The 22,489-nt window shown below is 37.6% G+C and overlaps 1 protein-coding gene and 1 pseudogene across 2 annotated transcripts in view; one reads left to right on the top strand and one right to left on the bottom strand.

The window, feature by feature from the left end:
• TC2N (tandem C2 domains, nuclear) overlaps positions 1–22,489 on the top strand; it is a 70,535-nt gene that overhangs the window by 27,334 nt on the left and 20,712 nt on the right. Inside the window, exons 1-3 of one of the 2 annotated variants that reach the window (XM_043921528.1) lie at positions 2,814–2,905; positions 15,328–15,450; positions 16,789–17,022. In XM_043921528.1, the coding sequence (XP_043777463.1) occupies positions 15,384–15,450; positions 16,789–17,022 (301 nt within the window). In that variant the 5' untranslated portion in view covers positions 2,814–2,905; positions 15,328–15,383. Of the gene's footprint in view, positions 1–2,813; positions 2,906–15,327; positions 15,451–16,788; positions 17,023–22,489 lie in introns of those variants that run through there. The other variant, XM_043921529.1, reaches the window with a different exon arrangement.
• On the bottom strand, positions 18,270–18,645 carry LOC122706378 (annotated as a pseudogene).

Raw genomic sequence — 22,489 nt, 5'->3', positions numbered from 1 at the left:
TTAGAGCCAAACACTTAGTTATATACTAAATTGGACACAGAGTAGTAAGGAGCAAAAAATGGGGGGCAACAAAGGGACTTGAGCCAGGGCAGTTAGTAGTGGAGAAGTGAATATAAAGATAAAGGTTACTTTAAAAAGTTTCTTTGTGTAGACTTCCCCCTTCCTTGACTCTCAGCTCTGGTGATAAGCCTTTTTCTTTCCTCATGGTATAGGGAGGACATTGTTCACTTGGGAGTTCCATTTCCTGCTTTCAGAAAGAAAAAGGAAGTTCAGAGTACCCTTCTTCCAACTGCTGATTTTCAGGTGCCTCAAAATAATCTTTATGCCAAAGTATGCCAATATTTTGGGGTGGCATATTCTGCCACTCCTCAAATCAAATAAACTTGAGAAATACAGGATGATACAAAGTAAAGCACAGTTCTTAGGCCTTGAAAGCCCTGTCAACTCAAGGAGAGAAGCTATATTCTCTCTTCCCCCAGATTAATTTGTTTTCAGCATCAAGGCATCCTCTTCCCCACCCCCACACCACCCTAACTCCCACTCTAGCATCTAGATCCTGGAAATGAACAGAACCCATTTTTAGAAAGACTACTCTCCAGAAAGAAAATGATTGCTTTTATTGAATGCTTTTGAACTGTGGTGTTGGAGAAGACTCTTGAAAGTCACTTGGACTGCAAGGAGATCCAACCAGTCAATCCTGAAGGAAATCAGTCTTGAATATTCATTGGAAGGACTGATGCTGAAGCTGAAACTCCAATACTTTGGCCACCTGATGCAAAGAACTGACTCATTGGAAAAGACCCTGATGCTGGGAAAGATTGCAGGCAGAAGGAGAAGGGGATGACAGAAGATGGGATGGTTGGATGGCATTACTGACTTGATGGACATGAGTTTGAGCAAGCTCTGGGAATTGGTGATGGACAGGAAAGCCTGGTGTGTTACAGTCCATGGGGTCGCAAAGAGTCAGACAAAACTGAGTGACTGAACTGAACTGAACTTCAATTTACAATCCATCAGCCTCTCAAAACTTAGCCATTCATCAACAGAAAATCTAGGAAATCATTCAACAACTTTCCAAGAACAGAGATTCCCAGAAAGGCAGGCAAAAAAGAAAAGGGCCAGCCACTGTGCCAAATATGCCAGATGGGATTCCAGCATAGAATGGGGCAGGACAAGTAGGGGATACCTCTGGGATTCCTTCTAAGGTACCTGCTGCTGGTAAAGCAGTGTATGCATGCTCAGTCATGCCTGACTCTTTTCAACCCCATGGACTGTAGCCTGCTGGGCTTCTCTGTCCATGGGATTTCCCAGGCAAGAATACAGGAGTGGGTTGCCATTTCCTTCTCCAGGGGATCTTTCCAACCCAGGGATGGAACCCTTGTCTTCTGTATTGCAGGCAGATTCTTTACCACTGAGCCACCAGGTAAAGCAGTAGGAAACGTAAAGTCATAAAAGTGAAGAGTTGTGAGCTGATTCTCAAGACATTAAATAGGATATAAACACTAAAGACCAGTAACACAAACAAAAGTTTCTTGGCTTCCAAGAAGTTTCTCTACTTGCAAAGTATCTTCAAGCAAGAGAATTTGCTCCTTCCTTCCCTATTCAAGGGGGTTCGTCAGGCGAGTGGCATTCCCACTAAACACCCCTGTCTTTTACCTCCCTTCTGTTCTCTCAACACACTCCAAACCCTGCCTGGCTTCATGTTTTGTTTTGTTTTCATTTATTTTTATTAGTTGGAGGCTAATTACTTTACAATATTGTAGTGGTTTTTGCCATACATTGACATGAATCAGCCATGAATTTACATGTGTTCCCCATCCCGATCCCCCCTCCCACCTCCTTCCCCATCCCATCCCTCTGGGTCTTCCCAGTGCACCAGCCCTGAGCACTTGTCTCATGCATCCAACCCGGGCTGGTGGTCTGTTTCACCCTTGATAGTATATTTGTTTCAATGCTATTCTCTCAGAACATCCCACCCTCGCCTTCTCCCACAGAGTCCCGAAGTCTGTTCTGTACATCTGTGTCTCTTTTTCTGTTTTGCATATAGGGTTATCATTACCATCTTTCTAAATTCCATATATATGTGTTAGTATACTGTATTGGCCTTTATCTTTCTGGCTTACTTCACTCTGTTTAATGGGCTCCAGTTTCATCCATCTCATTAGAACTGATTCAAATGAATTCTTTTTAATGGCTGAGTAATATTCCATTGTGTATATGTACCATAGCTTCCTTATCTATTCATCTGCTGATGGGCATCTAGGTTGCTTCCATGTCCTGGCAATTATAAACAGTGCTGCGATGAACACTGGCATGCATGTGGCTCTTTCAGATCTGGTTTCCTCAGTGTGTATGCCCAGGAGTGGGATTGCTGGGTCATATGGCAGTTCTAGTTCCACTTTTTAAAGGAATCTCCACACTGTTCTCCATAGTGGCTGTACTAGTTTGCATTCCCACCTACAGTGTAAGAGGGTTCCCTTTTCTCCACACCCTCTCCAGCATTTATTGCTTGTAGACTTTTGGATAGCAGCCATCCTGACTGGCGTGTAATGGTACCTCATTGTGGTTTTGACTTGCATTTCTCTGATAATGAGTGATGTTGAGCTTCATCTTAGATCCTTCCAGAGGGTGCATCTGAGAACTGTGCTGGGAGAGGCGAGGGGAGGAGCCCAGGGCGCAGGCCCAGGGCGCTCAGGTGCAGGGACTGACGGCCACGCCCCATGCCGCGCTGTCTGCGCGCACCTCGGGTCGGGTGGGGCGGACCTGAGGGGGCGGGGCGGACCTGGAGAGAGGGCGGGGCGGTCTTCAGGGGACGGGGGCGGGGCCTCGGGGCGCGGCCGTGCGAGGTGACCCGAATCAACGTTCCCGCGGGTGGCGACGCCAGAGCGCCCACTACCTCGAGCAGGTAACTGGCCACGGCCGCGCGGCACTGCCTCAGCGGCGTGTGAAGCGGGGACTCCCCGAGAGCGAAGCGTGGAGACCCCGGGGACGCGGCGGGGGAGGGAGCCAGGGGCTCAGGTGTGGGGTCGCGGGCTCTTCCCCGGGTGAGCTGTGTGACTTCGAGCGGCCGTTGCTGGGCCCACCCGGTGGGACTCGCCGGCGGCTGAATAGCCCCCTCAGCCGCAGCCTCTGGAGGCTGTGTGTGGAGCTATTATTTTGTAGGGTTTGGTCGCCTTTAACTTAAAAAAAAAAAGTCGCACTATTTCGGGGCTTGGGGGATTGTACCTGAGTCTCCTCAGCGACGCCTGCTTTCCTCAGGCCTGAGGGAAGTTTCCTCGACAACGGGGATCTCTGAGGCCTGGAAGGCAGGGACTCGCCCGGTGGAGCACTGGGGGCTGTGGGTCCGCTGGTTTCACGTGTCTCCTCGTTGGGACCCCCGGGCCGGACGGAGGGGAGACCCCAGCCCTGGCGGAGCCAGCCGCGTGTCCCACTCCCTGCCCTGGGCGCGCGCTTCCGACCTCCGGCTCTGGGAGCAGGGGCTGGGGAGGGGTGGGGTGGCCTCTGGGTTAAGAGAGAAGAGAAGGCTTTATCTTTTACCTGGAGAAAACTGATGAGAACTGGTTAGAGAATTGTTTCTATCTGTGATGTTTCTGAAACTTTTTGAATCCGCGGAGGGGTGGTAAATATCACTTTGCTTTGCATTTTGGAAAATATGAATTATCTACCTAGCTAGATTTTAGATTTGGCTTCTATCTCCTCCAGTTTTTTCTTCTTGTTTCTTTACTGTGGTTTTCTTTAGATCAGGAAAATACTACGCATGAATGGTGGCTATATGGCACACAGATGGTAGGTGATGCCAAGCCAAAAAAACACTAATTAATTCCTTTAGAACAGGTGTCTCCCCACCTCTGAGATTTAATGCCTGATGATCTGAGGTCGAGCTGATGTAATAATAATAGAAATAAAGTGCACAATAAAATGCTTAAATCATTCCAAAACCACCCCGGGTACCCCCCTGGCTCCCTGCCTCCCCTCCCCCCCCACACACCACCTCCATGAAAAAATTCTCTTCCATCAAACTGGTCACTAGTGCCAAGAAGTGCCAAAAAGTTCGGGACCGCTGCTTTAAAATACAGCATGTAAAAGAATTGCTTTCATTTTTAAAATATACTGATTCTTCCTCCAAGTAGGCTGTTTGATAGAGGTGTTTTCCCTGAGTAATACTGTTATAAAAAAAAAATACTGTTATAAGTAGTCTGGAAACATTAACAGTTAACAGTAACAACACTCCCTACTTACCAGTTCAATATTTTGATATGTGACTTTTTCAAGGTTAAAAATTGCTCTTTCTGGAAGAAACTATTAATATTGATTGCCTTTGAGAACGGGGATTTGAGATATTTTAATCATATATTTTGTAGCTTTTGCTAATGACTTTGAGTCTGGACAAAAAAAGGCTTCATAAAAATTTGCTCTTTTTTAAAAAACTCTTTGAGAAACAAAAATTTTAAGTTCCTCTTGTATTTTATTGGCTCCACTTGAATTACAATTGTGTATTCACAAATAAAACTAACAAACTGAGGGACTGATTCAGGTTGAGAGAAATTGAACTTGTGATTCTTGTTGGACCTTTGGCAGAGCTGTCTAGTTGGCAGTTAGGTATATTGGTACTGGGATTTTCTAAAGTCAGGATCAGAGTTGTGAATGTTAAAAACCACCCATGGATTTGTGATACTTAATTTTGTGAGAGTGGAAGAAATGATTCAAGTAAGTAGAATTAAAAAAAAAAGAGGAAGACCAAGGATGGAAAATACCAATACTTAAGTGATGGGTAGAGACAGCCAAGGAGACCAAGGAGGCAAGTTCAGGAAAGAAGGAAGCAAATTAACAGACAGTGGTGTCATAAAAGCCAGGAGAGGGAAGAGTTTTAATAAAGGATAGAAATCTATTTGAGAGTCAAATGAGATAGAGGAATCAGGAAGATAGGGACTGATAAAGTGCCTGTTGCCTTTGGTAGTTAGAAGGCTGTCATTGAACTCAACAAGCATAGTTTAAATATTGGGTTGGTCAAAAATTTTGAGATTTTCCACATCTTACAGGAAAACCTGAAGGACCTTTTTGGCCAATCCAATAAAAAGATAAGGATGGAAGCCAAATTTGAATGACTTTGAGGAGTAAATAGAAGATGAAGAAATAAAGATAGTGATTGTAGAATCCTTATTTTGATACACAAAGATTTGAAGAAGTGATAGGGTAGTGGAGTATAGGGGAGTTTATGGTCAGATTGGAAAGAATATAAGGCCAATAGGATTTATATTTATATTAAATATATATTTATGTTAAAGAGCATCTCCCAGCATGGTTCCTGTCTGCTGGTTAAGTAGTAGCTGAGAGCAAGTATCTGAGCATATTGAATAGAAAATATTTAAGCCCCCCAATTCAAATTATGAACACTATTTTAGTGGTATTTTGATCTGTTGTGTTCAGATGTTGTCAGTGTTAAAGTCACACTTGAACAAACTGTTGAATTGTATTTCACCTGAGTTCCAGTATCTAGATGCTCCCAACTTAGCATATTAAAAAAAGCAGAGACATTACTTTGCCAACAAAGATTCGTATAGTCAAAGCTATGGTTTTTCTAGTAGTCATGTATGGATGTGAGAGTTGGACCATAAAGAAGGCTGAGCACCAAAGAATTGATGCTTTTGAACTGTGGTGTTAGAGAAGACTCTTGAGAGCCCCTTGTTCCTTGGAACCACTTTAGCATTCTTGCCTTGAGAACCCCATGAATAGTATAAAGGAAATCAACCCTGACTATTCATTGGAAGTACTGATTCTGAAGCTGAACCTCCAGTACTTTGGCCACCTGATGTGAAGAGCTGACTTGTTAGAGAAGACCCAGATGCTGGGAAAGATTGAAGGCAGGAGAAGGAGACAACAGAGGATGAGATGGTTGAATAGCATCACCAACTCAATGGACATGAGTTTGAGTAAGCTCTGGGAATGGTGATGGACAGGGAAGCCTGGCGTGCTGCAGTCCATGGGGGTCACAAAGAGTCAGACACAATTGAGTGACTGAACAATAACTTTTAAGTCGTGATTTTTCAAGTGTGTATCTCAATGACTCTTCTAAAAATCTTATGTAGGTATCAGACATTTTGGCTGAATCAGAATCCATGAGGCATACACCAGTTAGGGCCTTGGCTTCAGTTATTATCATCCATTTAAGGGAAAATGCTCTTAGATGAAAATTTCTGAGTTTAACTTCAGTCTTCATTGAGAATTTAATTTTTTTGTTCAGGCAGTAATTTTATGTGTATTTTTCTTACAGTTTGGAAAAAATGGCTAAAAATGGAAAAGGCAAACAAGTGTTGATAATATGGAACAACTGGAACTCTTGTACTCGGCTGGTAGAAGTGTAAATTGGTGGCAATATCTACTAAAGTGAAGCATATGAATAAGTTACGCCCAAACTATACCTGACAAAACTCTAGAAATGACAAACTAAAGTAATAGAAAACAGATCAATGGTTACTTGAGGGTAGGGGGCAGCAAGGGAACAAAAAGGGGATGGATGTAAAGGGGGTAACTTTCAGGGATGGTGAATTAATTCATCAGTCAGTTCAGTTCAGTTGCTCAGTTATGTTCGACTCTTTGTAACCCTTGAACTGCAGCACTCCAGGCTTCTCTGTCCCATGAATGTATTCGTGGGTATGTTCATTTTCTTGATTATAAAGATGTTTCCACTTCTGTATACATATGTCTGACTCATGTAATTGTACATTTTAAATATGTGCAATTCACTTAAGTCAGTACCTCAATAAAACTATTTAAAAAAAAGAGCAAAAATAGTAGAATGGGAATTCCCTGGTGATCCACGGGCTAGGACTCCGTGCTTCCACACTAGGGGGCATGGGTTTGATCCCTGGTCGAAGAACTAGGACCGTGTAAGCTGCAGGGCCAAGACCAAAGCCAAAACAAAGCAAAACAAACTAGAGAGTAGAAGAAAACACATCACTTAAGTATGTTTATTTAAGTATTGTTGTTATCTCAGGATGATGAGGTTATTGTTACTTTTTATTTTCTTCATATAGTTTTATATATTTTCATAATTTATACCACAGCCATGTGCTTGCTTAATTTTTAAATGAAAATTATTTCATATGTGCAAAATGGTACTTTTGATAAATCTACATATTTAGAGACTACAGATAAAATACATGCCCTGTACCTATATCATGCTATAGACTAATATGTATTTTTTTAACCATAGTTGTATCTTTCTCCTTGATCATGTCTTTCTCTTGCTATGCTCCTTGAGTTTTTGTATAGTTTTACTACATAAGTAAAACTTATAGACTTTCCTGGTTGCTCGGATGGTAAAGCGTCTGCTTACAACGCGGGTGACCCAGGTTCAATCCCTGCATTGGGAAGATCTCCTGGAGAAGGAAGTGGCAACCCACTCGAGTATTCTTGCCTGGAAAATCCCACGGACAGAGGAGCTTATTAGGCTGCAGTCCATGGGGTTGCAAAGAGTTGGACACAACTGAGCGACTTCACTTCACTTCACTACATAAATAGGTATTCATAAGTAATGTACTGTTCAGTTTCGTGTTTTGGGGGAGCACAAAATTGTATTTATGAGATTCATCTATGTTGTGTTATAGTTCCTTTTTTTGCTGCATAGCACTCCACTATATGAGTTTACAACTGTTTATCCATCATCCTGTTGGTGGATATTTAGGGTGTTTTCAGTCTTCATATTAAAATCTGATTTTGCTTTTTGCCATTAAAGGCTATTTTGTTATTACTGTTAAACCTGTTCGTGTTTCTCTGTGTCCATGCGTAAGAATTTCCTGTGCTTTTTTGCCTCAGAGTAGAGTTGTAGATCTTCAGATTTGCTGGATAATTACTGAATTGCTTTATAACAGTTCATACTCTCACAAGCAATGTGTTAGTGTTCACTTTGTTCTCTTTCTCAACAACATTTGAGACATTTGTACATTTGTAATAATATGAATTTTTTCTTTTCAACCATCTGGTAGGTGAGAAATGGTGGGGTTTAATTTACATCCTTAATTATGGATGTATGGAATAGCTGTTTATGTTTTTTGCCTGTTTTTAATTTTTTTGTCTTTTAAAAGTTGATTTTTGCCTGTTTTTAATTTTTTGTCTTTTAAAAGTTGATTTCTGGATACTAATCCCTTATCAGTTATGCTTGTGGCAAATATCTTTTTTCTAGTAAGTAGCTTGTCTTTTACTTTCTTTATAGTGGTTTTTGACAGACACATTCATTTTGTAGTTTAACGTAGTTGAATATGGCAAGCTTTTCCTTATGGTTTACTCTTTTGACATCTTGTTTAACAAATCTTTCCTTTCCCTGAGGTCATAGTCTGATATTTTCTTCTAAAAGCTTTAAAATGTTGCCTTTCATAGTTGTGTCCTTGGTCCATGTGAAATTGATTTTTGTGTGGTGTGAAGTAGGAATCCAGTTTCATTTTTTTTCCGTATGGGTAATCTGCTCTTCCCAGCATCTTTTACTGAATATTCTGTTTTTCCTTTCAATAATCTATAAGTGTCATATGTCAACATTCCATACATAGGTTCACATGTTTCTGGGCTATCCTTTTGTTGCTTTCTTTGTGTATCCTTGCTGCAGCCTTACTTTTACTTAGTTGTGTAAAGAACCTCCATACCTAAAAGACAAGTACCTACCCATGCTTCTTTTAGGACTCAAATTAATGTTTAATGGTTTTTCTAAAGTAAACTTTTCATCAGAGTATATAGAAATATGTTATTTAAGTCTTAAATATCTGCTATAGTCACCCAAGGTCACAAGTACTTCCGAAGCTACTTTATTGTGGATTATATCAGGCTGTCTTTAGTTTTTGCAAATCCTGTCCTAACTCACTGGAGTTAACTTTAACTTGAAAAGTAAATATTGGATTTTCACTTTTGGAATATAGTTAAGGCATTTGGAAAAACCTTCACACTGAAAATAGCTAAGAATAGCTGTATTAAAAATTACTTACAATTTTATATGCCAAAATCTAAGAGAAAGCTGGAAATCTAAGACTGTAGGAGCCCTTGAGCTTTATTTGCTTTGAGGGTATTTTCTATTTTCTAAACTGGGGGAACTTGATTAGATTTGAATAAGAATTTGGTATATTTGTAGGGTTGAAGGCATAGTTAGAAGTCAGTCCAGGGCTCATTCACGGTTAGCTAACAAGAGACTTCTGCCCGTAATTCTGGGATCCCAAAGGTCTGTGATGTCATGGAAAGGATGAAACTTCCTTCAGGGATCTGCAAGGAAAGTTGTCTCGATGCCAAGTGAAACAGAAGTGGGAAAAAAACCTGTCCTTGGGCAGTTAAAACTACCAGATCGTGGGGGAAGTACACATCACTTTGGTGGTCTAAAAAAATTTCAATATGTGAATTTTTAAAAATCTTTTTTTCTTTATATATATATATATATGCCATAAAATTCACCCTTGACAGTGTATAATTCAGTGGGTTTTCATATATCCACAAAGTTGTACAACCATCATCAGTATCTTAATTCCAGAATACTTTTATTACCCCCAGGAAAAAACCTTATACCATTGATAGTCATTCCCCATATCCTTCTTTTCCCCAAACTCTTGGCAACTTCTAATCTACTTTTGTCTCTGTGATTTGCTTATTCTGGGTATTTGATATGAATGAAATCATATAATATGCCTTTTGTTTCTTATTTCACTTAGCATACTTGTTTCAAGGATTATTCATGTTTACCATGAATCAGTACTTTACTCTTTTTAATAGCTGACTGATATTCCATTGTATGGATGATACCACACTTGGTTTTCCCATTCCTTTGTTGATGGTTGTCTCCACTTCTTGGCTCTTATGAATATTTGCATACAAGTTTTTGTATGGAAATGTGTTTTCCATTCTCATAGGATATATATTTTCATTCTCCACTTACCTACAAGTATGAATTGCTGGGGCACGTGGTAATTCTGTATTTGTTTTAAGGACCTGCGAAACTATTTTCCAAAGCAGCTACGCCTACCAACAACATATGAGGGTTCTAGTTTCTCCGCATCCTCACCAACACTTACTTTTCTCTGTCTTTTTGATTGTAGCTATCTTAGTGTGTGTGAAGTGGTATCTCATTGAGGTTTTGATTTGCATTTCCCTAATAACTGATGATGTTGAGCACCTTTCCGTGTGTTTATTAGCAGTGTCCTTTGCTCATTTTAAAATCAAGTTGTATGTTAAGGCATGAATTTAAAATGATACACAAATGCAAATTCTCTGTAGGAGTATACTTTCATCTTTGGCTTAAAAAAGTTCTACCAGTTAAAATTTGAGGTCAGTGGATAATCTGTAAAAGATAACCAAGTGGAAATAAGACAACCTGAGCAAGAATCAGCAAAAACAGTGGACAATTAGAGGAAAACTTGCAAATGCTTATGTATTGTAATTACTAGTTATTGATTATTAAACTAACCATGATGGGGTCTATTTAAGTGAATAAAAATCACAATTGAAAATATATGCAGGGAGCAGGAATCTGAAAAGGTACCAAACTGGTTGAAAAAGGAACTGAATGTAATTTCTATTAATGAAAAATGCAGTAATAAAAACTCAAAACTGATTTGTTAAGTTTAACCACAGATTAGGCAATTATGCAAACCCCAAGAGAGAAAGAATGAACTGGAATATAGATCGGAGTAAATCATTCAGAATACAGCTCAAAGATAGATAAATGGAAGATATGAAAGAGATTAAGATACATGAAAATGAGAATAATCAGAAGGAGAAGTTAACAAAGTTTAGTGAATGGAGTTCCTGAAAGAAAAGAAATAGAGAATGGGCAAAAACCATATTTAAAGAGATAATGAGAATTTAGTACTGGAAAGTCTACCAGTACAGGTGGAAAGACACCAATCCACAGATTAGTTATTAAGGTATACCCAATTGTTTATGCATCTGTTGATGGATATTTGATAATTTCTATGTTTTGGCTATTCAAATAGAGCTTCTGTGAACACTAATGTATCAGTCTTTGTATGGATATAAAATTTCTTTTTTCTTGAGTAAATAAATACCCAGGAAAGAAATGTCTGGATTATATGGTAGCTGTATGTTTAACAAACTGCCAAACCATTTTACCGTCCCACCAGTTGAAAATGAGAGTTCTATTTGTTCCACATGCTTGGAATGGTCAGTCTTTGCAATTTCATTATCTCTAACAAATGTGTAGTATTATCTCATTGTACTTTAACTTGCATTTCCTTAATGAATTATGGTGTTGAACATGTTTTTAATGTACTTTTTTGGCCATTTGTATATTTTTTGTGGAGATGTGTCTGTCCAAATCCTTTTTAAATTGGGTTACTTTTCTTTTTATTATTGAGTTATAATAGTTTTAAAAAATATTTTGTATATAAGCCTTTTATTGAATGTATGATGCCATTTTAATATGTGCCTTGGCATAATTTTCTTCATGGTTTCTAAGCTTAGTGTTTGTTGAGTTTCTTAGACCTGAGCTTTGTAGGTCTCATATTTGGAAAATTTTAGTATTATTTCTTAAAAAAATTTTTTCTGCCTCCCCATTCCTATCATGAATTTCAATACATGTATATTAGGCTTCTTAAAATTGTTTCATGGGTCTGACATATGCTTTTCATTTTGTTTTCATTCTTTTTTTTCCCCTCTTTGTATTTCATTTGGGGTCTCGTTGTGCTTATTGTTTCTTTTGCAGTGTCTAATCTGCTGTATTAATGCCATTAGTATTTTTTCCATCTCAGACATTATAGTTTTCATCTTTAGAAGTTGGTTTGTGTATTTTTTTGATTCTTCTAAGTTTCTACTTAACTTTTTGCACATATAGAATCACTTATAACTGTTTTGAAGTCCTTAACTGTTCACTTCATTTCTGTATTGGTTCCAATTGATGGATTTTTCTCTGCATTATTTTTTTCCCCTTCTTTGTATGTCTAGTAATTTTTTATTGGTTGTTACCAGAGATTGTTGGAGTTGGAGAAGACTCTTGAGAGTCCCTTGGACAGCAAGGAGATCCAACCAGTCCATCCTAAAGGAGATCAGTCCTGGGTGTTCATTGGCAGGACTGATGCTGAAGCTGAAACTCCAATACTTTGGCCACCTCATGCGAAGAGTTGACTCATTGGAAAAGACCCTGATGCTGGGAAGGATTGAGGGTGGGAGAAGGGGATGACAGAGGATGAGATGGCTGGATGGCATCACCGACTCGATGGGCATGGGTTTGGGTAGATTCCGGGAGTTGGTGATGGACATGGAGGCCTAGCGTGCTGCGATTCATGGGGTTGCAAAGAGTCGGACACGACTGAGCAACTGAACTGAACTGAACCGAACCAGAGATTGTAAATTTTACCTTGTGTGATATATATATTTAGATTTCTATAATTATTTTCTGCTTTGGGACATAGTTAAGTTTCTTGGAAATAGTTTGATCCTTTTGAGACTTGCTGTTAAGATTTGTTAGGTCAGACTAGTCTTTAATATAGGGCTATTTATTCCCCACCTCTGAGGCAAGACGTCTTCTCTGAGTCCTCTACTCAGCATTCTGTGAGGTCTTTCCACTTTGGTTGGTGGGGACAGGCATTATTTCTGACCTTAGTAAAGGTTGTTACGGTCTTTGTAATGTTTTCTGGTGGTCTTCCTTCAGTCTTGTGCAGTTTCTCTACATGCATGCTCTGATCAGTACTGTACTGAATACTTACGTAGGACCTTCCACTGATGTTTGTGCTTCTTTCTGTGTACGCGTCTCTGCTCTCCAGTAGTCTGTCATACAAACTGTAGCTCCATTATTCTTATTTATATAAGAATCCCTCTCTCCTCCAGTTCATTTTGGATGGTTCAAAACCGTGTCAACTTTGAAAACTCTTCTCCCAGAAGCAGTAATCATTTTTAACTCTCACATTCCCCTCATAATTAATGTAAATTATTTGCAAGTTGACAAGTCCAGAAATGTGGTTTTATGAGCATGTTAGGAGTTTTAAATATGGTGTTAGTTGCTCTGTCTTGTCTGACTCTTTGTGGTCCCGAAGACTGTAACCTGCTAGGCTTCTCTGTCCATGGAATTCTCCAGGCAAGAATACTGGAGTGGGTTGCCATTTCCTCCTCAAGGGGATCTTCCCAACCCAGTTTTTATATAACTTAGTTATTATACATTGTTTCATTGTCTATCAACTACATATTTGCTGAGTTCCTGCTGTATTCCCAGCATCATACAAGGTTCTGAGTGTTAAGTTAAAAAGTGAGTGCAATATTGTTTCAGGAAAGTTTTTATTCTAGCAGGGGAGATAGAACAGTTGTCATGAAATGTCATGAAAAATGTAAAACTTAAAAAAAAATTCACTAGATGTTTAAAGATGAGAAAAATTAGTATGATATGGCTTGTCCGGGGATGCATCCTCTAAACTGAGACTGAGAAGGGCCTTTGAAAAAATGTATAAATTAAAAAAAATAAATACAAGATATAATGGAAGAAAAGGTGCCATTTAGCCAAATAAATTTCATGGGCATACACTTAACAGAAGTTCAAAACTCATGAGGAAAACTATAAAAAATCCCAAAGATACAAACATAAACTTGAACAGATAATTTGAATTAGAAGCCTCTACATCCTAAAAATGTCAGTTTTTTCCTAAAATAATATGTAAATATAACATGATCTCAATAAAAATATCAGACTTTTAATTCCTAGGTCTGGACAAATTATAAAGTTTATTTGTAAGAACAGACAAGCAAGCATAACTAGGAAAATTTTGAAATTAAAGACCAGTAAGAATAGAAGGCTAACTCTACTGGATATTGAAACATAAGCCATTATAATTTTTGGGGGGATGGGCTGTGCTGTGTCTTTGTTGTGGCATGCAGGCTTTCTCTAGTTGCAGCTGAGAGCTTTTCTTGTTGCAGAGCATGGGCTTTAGGGCACATGGACTCAGTAGTTGCAGCACATGGGCTTAGTTACCTCACAACATGTGGGATCTTAGTTCCCCGACCAGGGATCAAACCTGCGTTCCCTGCATTGGAAGGCAAATTCTTAACCACTGGACCACAAGGGAAGTCCCATAATTTTTAAAATGTGGTATTGGTTCAGGAATACAAATCAATTGAATACAAACTATAAAACCCAAACCCAAGGCATGTGGAAATTTAGTCTGTAATAAAAGCAGCATCCTAAAATGAGTGTAGAAAATATGGAATTTTTAGTAAGTGGTGTTTGTGATACTAGGATAATCAATTGAGAGAAGATAGGAGTGGATTCCGTTCACACACTACTGGGATGTACAGTATTCATACACCTGTATATGTGTGTATGTTTGTATATATGCCTGTTTATATATACACATACACACACTCCCACTCCTGTTTTTTGCATAGCAGAAAACATCATCATCAAATTGAAAAGACAATGACAGACTGGAAGAATGTTTACCACTTACATTATGGATATTGCATTAGTCTCTTGAATATTTAACTATCCTCTAAAACTGAGGAAGAAAAGGACTGGTAATTGTATAGAAAAATGAACAAAACATGAATAGTGCGATGAAGTAAGATTTGCCACAAGTTGATCGTTGTTTAGTCCAGGTGGCAGGGGTTTTGTTATACTATTTTGTCTCCTCTTGTATACATTTGAAGTTTCCCATGAAAAATTTTGGTTTAAGTAGGTGTAAATGAGGAGAATGCATTTGGAACAAAGTCACTGAAGCCAAGGTGGGCAATTGGCTTCGTATACCATTTTATGTTTCTGGTAAATTTAAAACAGACTCTATTTCCAATATATCTTATTTGTGGTTCAGTTAGCACACGTGTACTTGTGTATGTGTGTATATGTGTATGTGGGTGTGTGTGTGTGAGAGAGAATATGTGTTAGTGTATGTTTAAGATAGATTTTTCTGTTAGTGTACTTCTCTGCATTAAACTAACTGATAATGTATGAAGTTGTTTATTAGCCCTCATAGGACTTTTGGATTACCAACAGAATTGATTTGGAAGAAGTGAAATTTTTCTCACACTTTTTATGAATGCCATATATTCTTGCAAATTTTATTTGGACATTGGTTTAGATATATCAGCTGAAAGAGAAAATTGAGAGTGGAATTTTTTTCCAGATCTAGCACTGAAATTGTTCATTTAGTAATTTTTAAGCATGTTATTTTAATAACTTAGAAGGAACCGAAATTATATATAATTACATAAAAGAACAAAAAATCTATCTTCCTCTAAACAATTTTTTTGCTTTGGAGCCCTCATTATGCTTTAGAAAGATAGATAATATGATTTATTTAATGATACCTAGTGACATTACACATGATCATATTAACTTGTTTTCTATTCTTCCAACAGATTAATATTAAAATCGGAAGTTTGTATCTTTTGCTGGGTATTGGAGATTGACTGTAATGGCAACGGAATTTATAAAGAGTTGTTGTAGAGGATGTTTCTATGGTGGAAGAGAAAAACACAACTGTGAGTTTCGCTTCTTTTTGATTTCAGCATTTATTTAATGTCTTTATTTGTGGCGTTTTGTGATATAAATGCAAATGAGATATATTTTTTAACTTCACAAGGGAGTTAGAAACATAAATGTGAGACACACTAGCTAGTATGAAAGTACCTTGGAGCATAGGGGAGAGAAAGATGAGTTCAACATAAGAGACACTCTAGGACATTACCACAAGAAGATGGCCTGTGGTATGGAAGTTTGAAGAGGATTTTAGCAAGCCAAGTGGGAAGAAGGAAGTAAGAGGAAGTGAGGATTAGACATGAATGTTACAGGTTGATGAAATAGTGTGAGCAAAATTAGGGAGAGAAGTATTTGGGGAATAACATACTCTGGCAAATGTTTTAATTTAAATACAGACAATTTCCAGTCTATGAACAATGCTTTAAAATGTGCCTTCCATGAATGAATGAATGACCAATAGAGAAGAAGCCTGTAACTTTATCAAGAGCCACACTTATCCAGGACTCCTGGAGATTTCCCTTGCTATTGCATGGGTTTTCTCAGCCCTTCAAGGTTATGACTGGAATTTGTCTTGGTTCTTTCTTACATTTCTTAGTCTAAAGCATAGCTTTCTGGTATATTTGAGTATGAAGGCTTCTTTTTCGCAAAAAAACATTTCATAAATTCCATCAGAGTAGTACTTGCGCTTTCATTCTGTCTATAGACAGTATTAATTATACATAAAGATTAGCTCTAGATGTTTCTTACTTCTTCATCCTAAGTCACACAGCCTAGGAATCACATATCTTTCAAGGTAATAAACAAAAGAGGTCACAGAAGCTAGCACAGGGGAGTTGATATTATACTAGGGTCAAAATAAATTTTATTTTGTAGTTTAGTAAAGATTTTTTTATAGATGTGGAGACCTTTAGCTTCTTTTCAAAGTAGCTTTTATTTAAGGCTGAAATGAACCATTTGGTTAGAATTGTTTTGTTGACAGTATTTTTATTTAAATGACTAGATTAGTATTTATTTGAAAACACTGTGAAATTAATTACAAAATTAACTTGCTTTCCATCTATGAACTCTTTTGTGGAAATGAGATTCTTTAGAAACTGCTTTTACCATTATGATAAGTTAATACACTTTGGTAGTAGTATATTAACTTCTCAAATATTGGCTAGGCATAATTAATGTAGATTCCAGAGTGCTTGATAAGACCCAAAAGTAGTTTATGTGTCAACAGTTTCTTTTAAAATGGTTAAATAAGTACCAAAGCACATTAGGTTTAGATTGTTATATGCATAAATCTCCATGCATATTTGTGATTTTTTTTCTCTTTTCTCTTCTTTTCTATGCAGTATCTGTGGAAAGAGACTTCAAAGCAGCAGTATCACACAGTCAAAATACTACTATCTCTATACCCCCATTGACTTCTGTTTCTGTAAAGCCTCAGGTTGGCTGTTCTGAGGATTATTTACTTTCCAAGTTACCATCTGATGGCAAAGAAGTACCATTTGTGGTGCCCAGGTTTAAGTTATCTTATATTCAGCCCAGGACTCAAGGAACTCCTTCACAGTTGGAAGAACTAGAAGGTAAACAATAAAATGGGAGGATTTAAAAATCAACATGCAGCATTTAAATGTTGTTATTGCTGTTATTTAACTTGCTCTTTTATATATATATAAAGATATAAAATATCTTTGTGTACAAATTTGACATTTCATTTTTTAAAATGTCTTGCGTCTTCTGTAGAGGAATTCAGTGCACAGTGTTTTTGAAAAGTCCCATTATGATATCTGACACCAGTCAACACATTTGTATGTAGAATTGGCCTTTTTTAGGGCTTTGCAGGTGACACTAGTGGTAAAGAACCCACCTGACAATGCAGAAGACGGGGGTTTGATCCTTGGGTCGGGAAGATTCTCTGGAGGAGGGTATGACAACCCACTCTAGTATTCTTGTTTAAAGGAGTAATATAATTGTAGTATGTCAATTATCCTTCACACATTTAGAAAGAAGAAAATGGAGGAATTATTCTGGTTTTGGTCAGTAAATATAGGAAATATTATTTTCTAAATTTTAGTGTAAAGAGAAATAAGGAAGCAATGAAGTAGTCTTTCTCCCTTCCCTTCTTTTTCATTATTATACTTCTCAGTCTAAATACGCTTCCCAGTCTAAACAGCCACTTGAATGAGGTATATTCATTGGCTGAATTTTGGCTGATATTCTAGAGGCCAGTGGACTAAGGAAGATAAAAGGAAGCAACCTGTATCTTATATTTTAGAAATTGTTTTAGTTCATTGAAACAATCACAATGGTTTATTTCCCTCAAAATTTTATTATGGAAAATTTCAAACATATGGAATAATTGAAAGAACTTAATGGTGAATGCCTGTATATCTACCATATAGATTCTGTCATTAACACTTTTACTACATATACTTTATCACATATCTATCTATCCATTTCCTTAACCATTAGTAATTCTTTTGAGGGTAAGGGGAGAATACATTTCAGAGTAAATTGTAGACATCAGTATGTTTCTCTCTAAATATTTAAGTTTATATATCATTTACTAGAGTTCATTTGTTTATAGTTTCCTTCTTTTGACATAAACTTTAAACAAAATGAACTGCCCAAGTTGTAAGTGTATGTTTGTTGAGTTTTGACAAGTGTATATACCAGTGTGACCCAACCTCCCATCAACATCTATAGTATTTCTCTAAGTACTATTTCTGCCCCATCCTTTCTCTCTTTTTATGGGATACCAATTACACATATGTTGGACCTTGTGATATTGCCTTGTCTATGAAGCTTATTTTTTTTTCCCCATTTTTTCCCCTCCTCTCTATTCTTTTTTAAAAATGTAAAACATTTATTGTTCTTTTGTGGCACTTTGATGCATCATCAGTGTATTACAACTGAACCACTAATCTTATAGTTTCATCAACATTAGCTGGTTTGCTTTCATGACACTGCTGAGGAATCACCTATTTCTGCAGAGGTTCAAGTGAAAAGTTTTAAGAAGTGTGCAGGTTCCTTTTGTATGTCTCTGAAGGTTTATTCACTCTGTTAGCTTTTTCATCATTCACAGTGTTTATCTTGTTAAGATTAGTGGTAGCTGGTTTTGCTTTATTTTTAATCTTAAAGCTTTTTTGGCTGGCTATTTGGAATATGTTCCTGGACTTCTGCCCTCTTAGTTTGTTCTTGGCCATCATCTCTGGTAGCCTCGTGCAGCTGTTCAAATTCCAGGTGACGCCATATGTTCGCATCTCCTCTGTATTCTTAAGGTTTGGTAATATTGACCTATTTTCAAGTTCACTGTCTCTCTCCTCCATTATTTCCATTCAGCCATTAAGCCCATCCAGTGAGTTTTTAATTTTAGATATATTTTTCAGTTGTTATATTTACTTCTGGTTCTTCTTTTCATAGTTTCTATCTTTCTGTGGTTTCTGCCCCCACCCTCAATAATCATGAACCTATTTTCTTTTATTTCTTTGAAGTTTAACATCTTTGTGTACTATTCTAACATCTGGGTCTTCCAGATTTGGATTCTGTGGATTGTCTTCTTTTGAGAATGAGTCACATTTTCCCATTTCTTTGTATGTGGAGTGATTTTGGATTGTATTCTGGACATTGGATGTCATGTTGTGGAGACTCTGGAATCTGTTATATTACTCTTGACAGTTATTTTTCCCCTTCCTTCCCTTCCTCCTTTCCTTCCTCCTTCCTTAACTTTAGCAGGCAATTAACCTGGTTGTACTGTGTGGCAGATTCTGTGCCTTTGGTGGCAGCTGCTATCTGAGCTTAGTATTTTTTTTTTAATCCTTATTGGGAGTCTGTACACACATGTGTGGTTCAGGGATCAGCCAGATATTTGAGCAGACTTTTAATCACAGAATTTGGGGTTTTCTCCTTTCCAAGATTCCCACCTTATTTCTAGCAGCTGTGGTTGCTCTGTACTCTGCCCTATGTTCTTCAGGCCAGAAAGACTGGATTTTCTACTGGAATTTTATGTGCCCCGCCATATAGTGCCAGTTTTGGTCTGCCCAAAGGCTAAAAGTCATTAAATACAGGTGGCCATTCCCCTTTTTCCTAAAGTACTGTTCAGAATCCTTCCTACTTTTTTTTCACTCTCTAGTGCCTTCAGGGTATTTTGTTTGTTTTTTTGGTTGGTTATTATAGTTATCTACAGTGCATCTGGTCCCATCACTTCATGGGAAAGAGATGGGGAAACAGTGGAAACAGTGTCAGACTTTATTTTGGGGGGCTCCAAAATCACTGCAGATGGTGATTGCAGCCATGAAATTAAAAGACACTTACTCCTTGGAAGGAAAGTTATGACCAACCTAAATAGCATATTAAAATGAAGGGACATTACTTTGCCAACAAAGGTCTGTCTAGTCAAGGCTATGGTTTTTCCAGTGGTCATGTATGGATGTGAGAATTGGACTGTGAAGAAAGCTGAGCACCAAAAAATTGATGCTTTTGAACTGTGGTGTTGGAGAAGACTCTTGAGAGAGTCCCTTGGACTGCAGGGAGATCCAACCAGTCCATCCTAAAGGAGATCAGTCCTGGGTGTTCATTGGCAGGACTGATGCTGAAGCTGAAACTCCAATACTTTGGCCACCTCATGCAAAGAGTTGACTCATTGGAAAAGACCCTGATGCTGGGAGGGATCGGGGGCAGGAGGAGAAGGGGACGACAGAGAATGAGATGGCTGGGTGGCATCACCGACTCAATGCACATGAGTTTGAGTAAACTCTGGGAGTTGGTGATGGACAGGGAGTCCTGGTGTGCTGTGATTCATGGGGTCGCAAAGAGTCGGACATGACTGAGCGACTGAACTGAACTGAACAGGAGAGTTGGACTTCCCAGGTGGTGTTAGTGGTCAAGAACCTGACTGCCTAATGCAGGTGACCTAAGAGACGCAGGTTTGATCCCTGAGTTGGGAAAATGCCCTGGAGGAGAGCATGACAACCCACTCCAGTATTCTTGGCTGGAGAATCCCGTGGACAGAGGAACTTGGCGGGCTACAGTCCACAGGGTCACAAAGTTCTGAACATGACTGAAGCGACAACACCATGCATACACAGGAGAGTTGGGTCTGGCAGAAGTGATAATTTTTAAAAAAGAAGCAAGGAAAGATGAACCTTGAGCCTGGCTTAGCACATATCAGCTTTAATACCCTGCTTTGCACATATCAGCAGTGTCTCTCCAAAACAGTTTCTAAAAGTTCTGATTCACAGTATACCCTGATCAATTGATCTTTCTCTTGTACTTGTTAACAGCATTGGGAGTAAACCATATAAATGGCCTTGTAGTCTGTTTTATTTGTATCATATATCATGAAAATTTTAATGGCTCAATAGTAAAGGATAAATCATATTGAAGTACTATAAACTTTATTTAATAAATTCTCTATTCTTAGACATATAGGATATTTTATGTATTATTTTCATTATCAGAAGCTAAGTAAGAAATAACTGCCTGACAGTATGTGATAGTTTTTCTTTTGTGTTTTTTTTTTTCTTTGTATCACTAGAAAACATTACTTTTTGAGTTGGATGAGTGAGAAATTGGTTTATACTGAAATTATAGGCTCAATGAAGATGTGATAAATCCATCTGATTTTTAGCATATTGGAGAGAAGATTACTTTATTTAATGAGTCAATAAAGCATTTTTGGTGCCTAATTATAGAAATCAAATACGTATCTCTTGTACATATGTATGAATGTGTGAGTGATGGGCTGATACAGAGATTTTGAGAAGATAGGGTACACCACTATCAATAATGACTAAAATCATGTTTCAGATATTTGACATTTGTTATCTTGCGTTGCATACTTGCTGTTGGATCTGATTTTAACTGCAGCTTACTGCTTGGATAACAGAGATTGATTATTAATATTTTACTATATTTTCTTTATGACATGTCTATCTACCTATCCATTAAGAGAATACATTTGAATAAATTCTGAAATTTTTAATTGGGCTTTTGAGAGGTATAAGCAATTGTGCTACTTTACATTTAGTTCTATAGCACTGTGGTTCTATAAATTGAGAGTTATTAATCTTGAACTTTAAATATATCTTTTTAAGAGGAAAATTGAAATTCTTCATTGACTTACTTATAAAGGAAAAATGAAATAAGAATATTCATTTTTAGGGATAGAGTATAAAGGTAGAGAGTCATCTTTATGCTACTCCTGTTGACAGTGCTGCTCTTGATACCATAAAAAGACTTTTGTAGTAGTGCTTATGTGCTGAATGATTTAACTGTTGGCTTATAAGGTTTACAGGCTTCTTATAAGGCTCTCTGAGATCACACCTCCCTCTTGGCACCCCTCTGTCTATGTATAGGGCTTGAATTGTACACAGTTATTTGAACCAGAGTACGAGGATAAGATCTCACTTCAAAACCAAATATGTTATTTTTCTTTTCTGAACTCAGTGTGAAGCCACCTGTTTCATTGTTCAGCTTAATTCAGAAAATATTTGTTTATACTGTGGTTTCTATTTTAGATAGGATAAAAATAATTAAAAGATGGTGATTTAAACATTTAAAAATTTTATTTTATGTCTCTATATTAATTCTAATGTGAGTCTTAACTTTGAAAGGAATTTGATCTATTGTTTTACCCTTTTAAAATTGTGAGATATAATATACATAGACAAAAGGAACAAAACAGAAATGATTTGTGATTTATTATAAAGTAAAATAGATGTATCTAAAATATAAAAGTAAAATGGATGTATGGTCACCACTCAAGTAAAGAAAGAGAGTATTACCAGCAAAGCAAAAGCTTCCATCTTCCCCCTTTTCAGTCACTTTAATCAAAATATCAGTTGTTACAATCATACCTTCTTGTTGTTTTTACTTTTTACCACCTAAGCACATATCCCTAAATATTGTGGCTTAGTTTTTTTCTGCTTCTGACCTTTATATCAAGTGAAATTACATATTGTATTTATATTGTTTTGTTATAGGTTAGTAAGTTTTTTTCCCCTTTGCCTTGGGTGCACCAGTTGTTAGCTAATAATTCCAAGAAAAGGA

This window comes from Cervus elaphus, chromosome 13, assembly GCF_910594005.1.
Source record: "Cervus elaphus chromosome 13, mCerEla1.1, whole genome shotgun sequence".
Taxonomy (NCBI): domain Eukaryota; kingdom Metazoa; phylum Chordata; class Mammalia; order Artiodactyla; family Cervidae; genus Cervus; species Cervus elaphus.
Note: the sequence above shows the minus strand (reverse complement) of the source record. Positions and strands in the feature narration are given on the sequence as shown.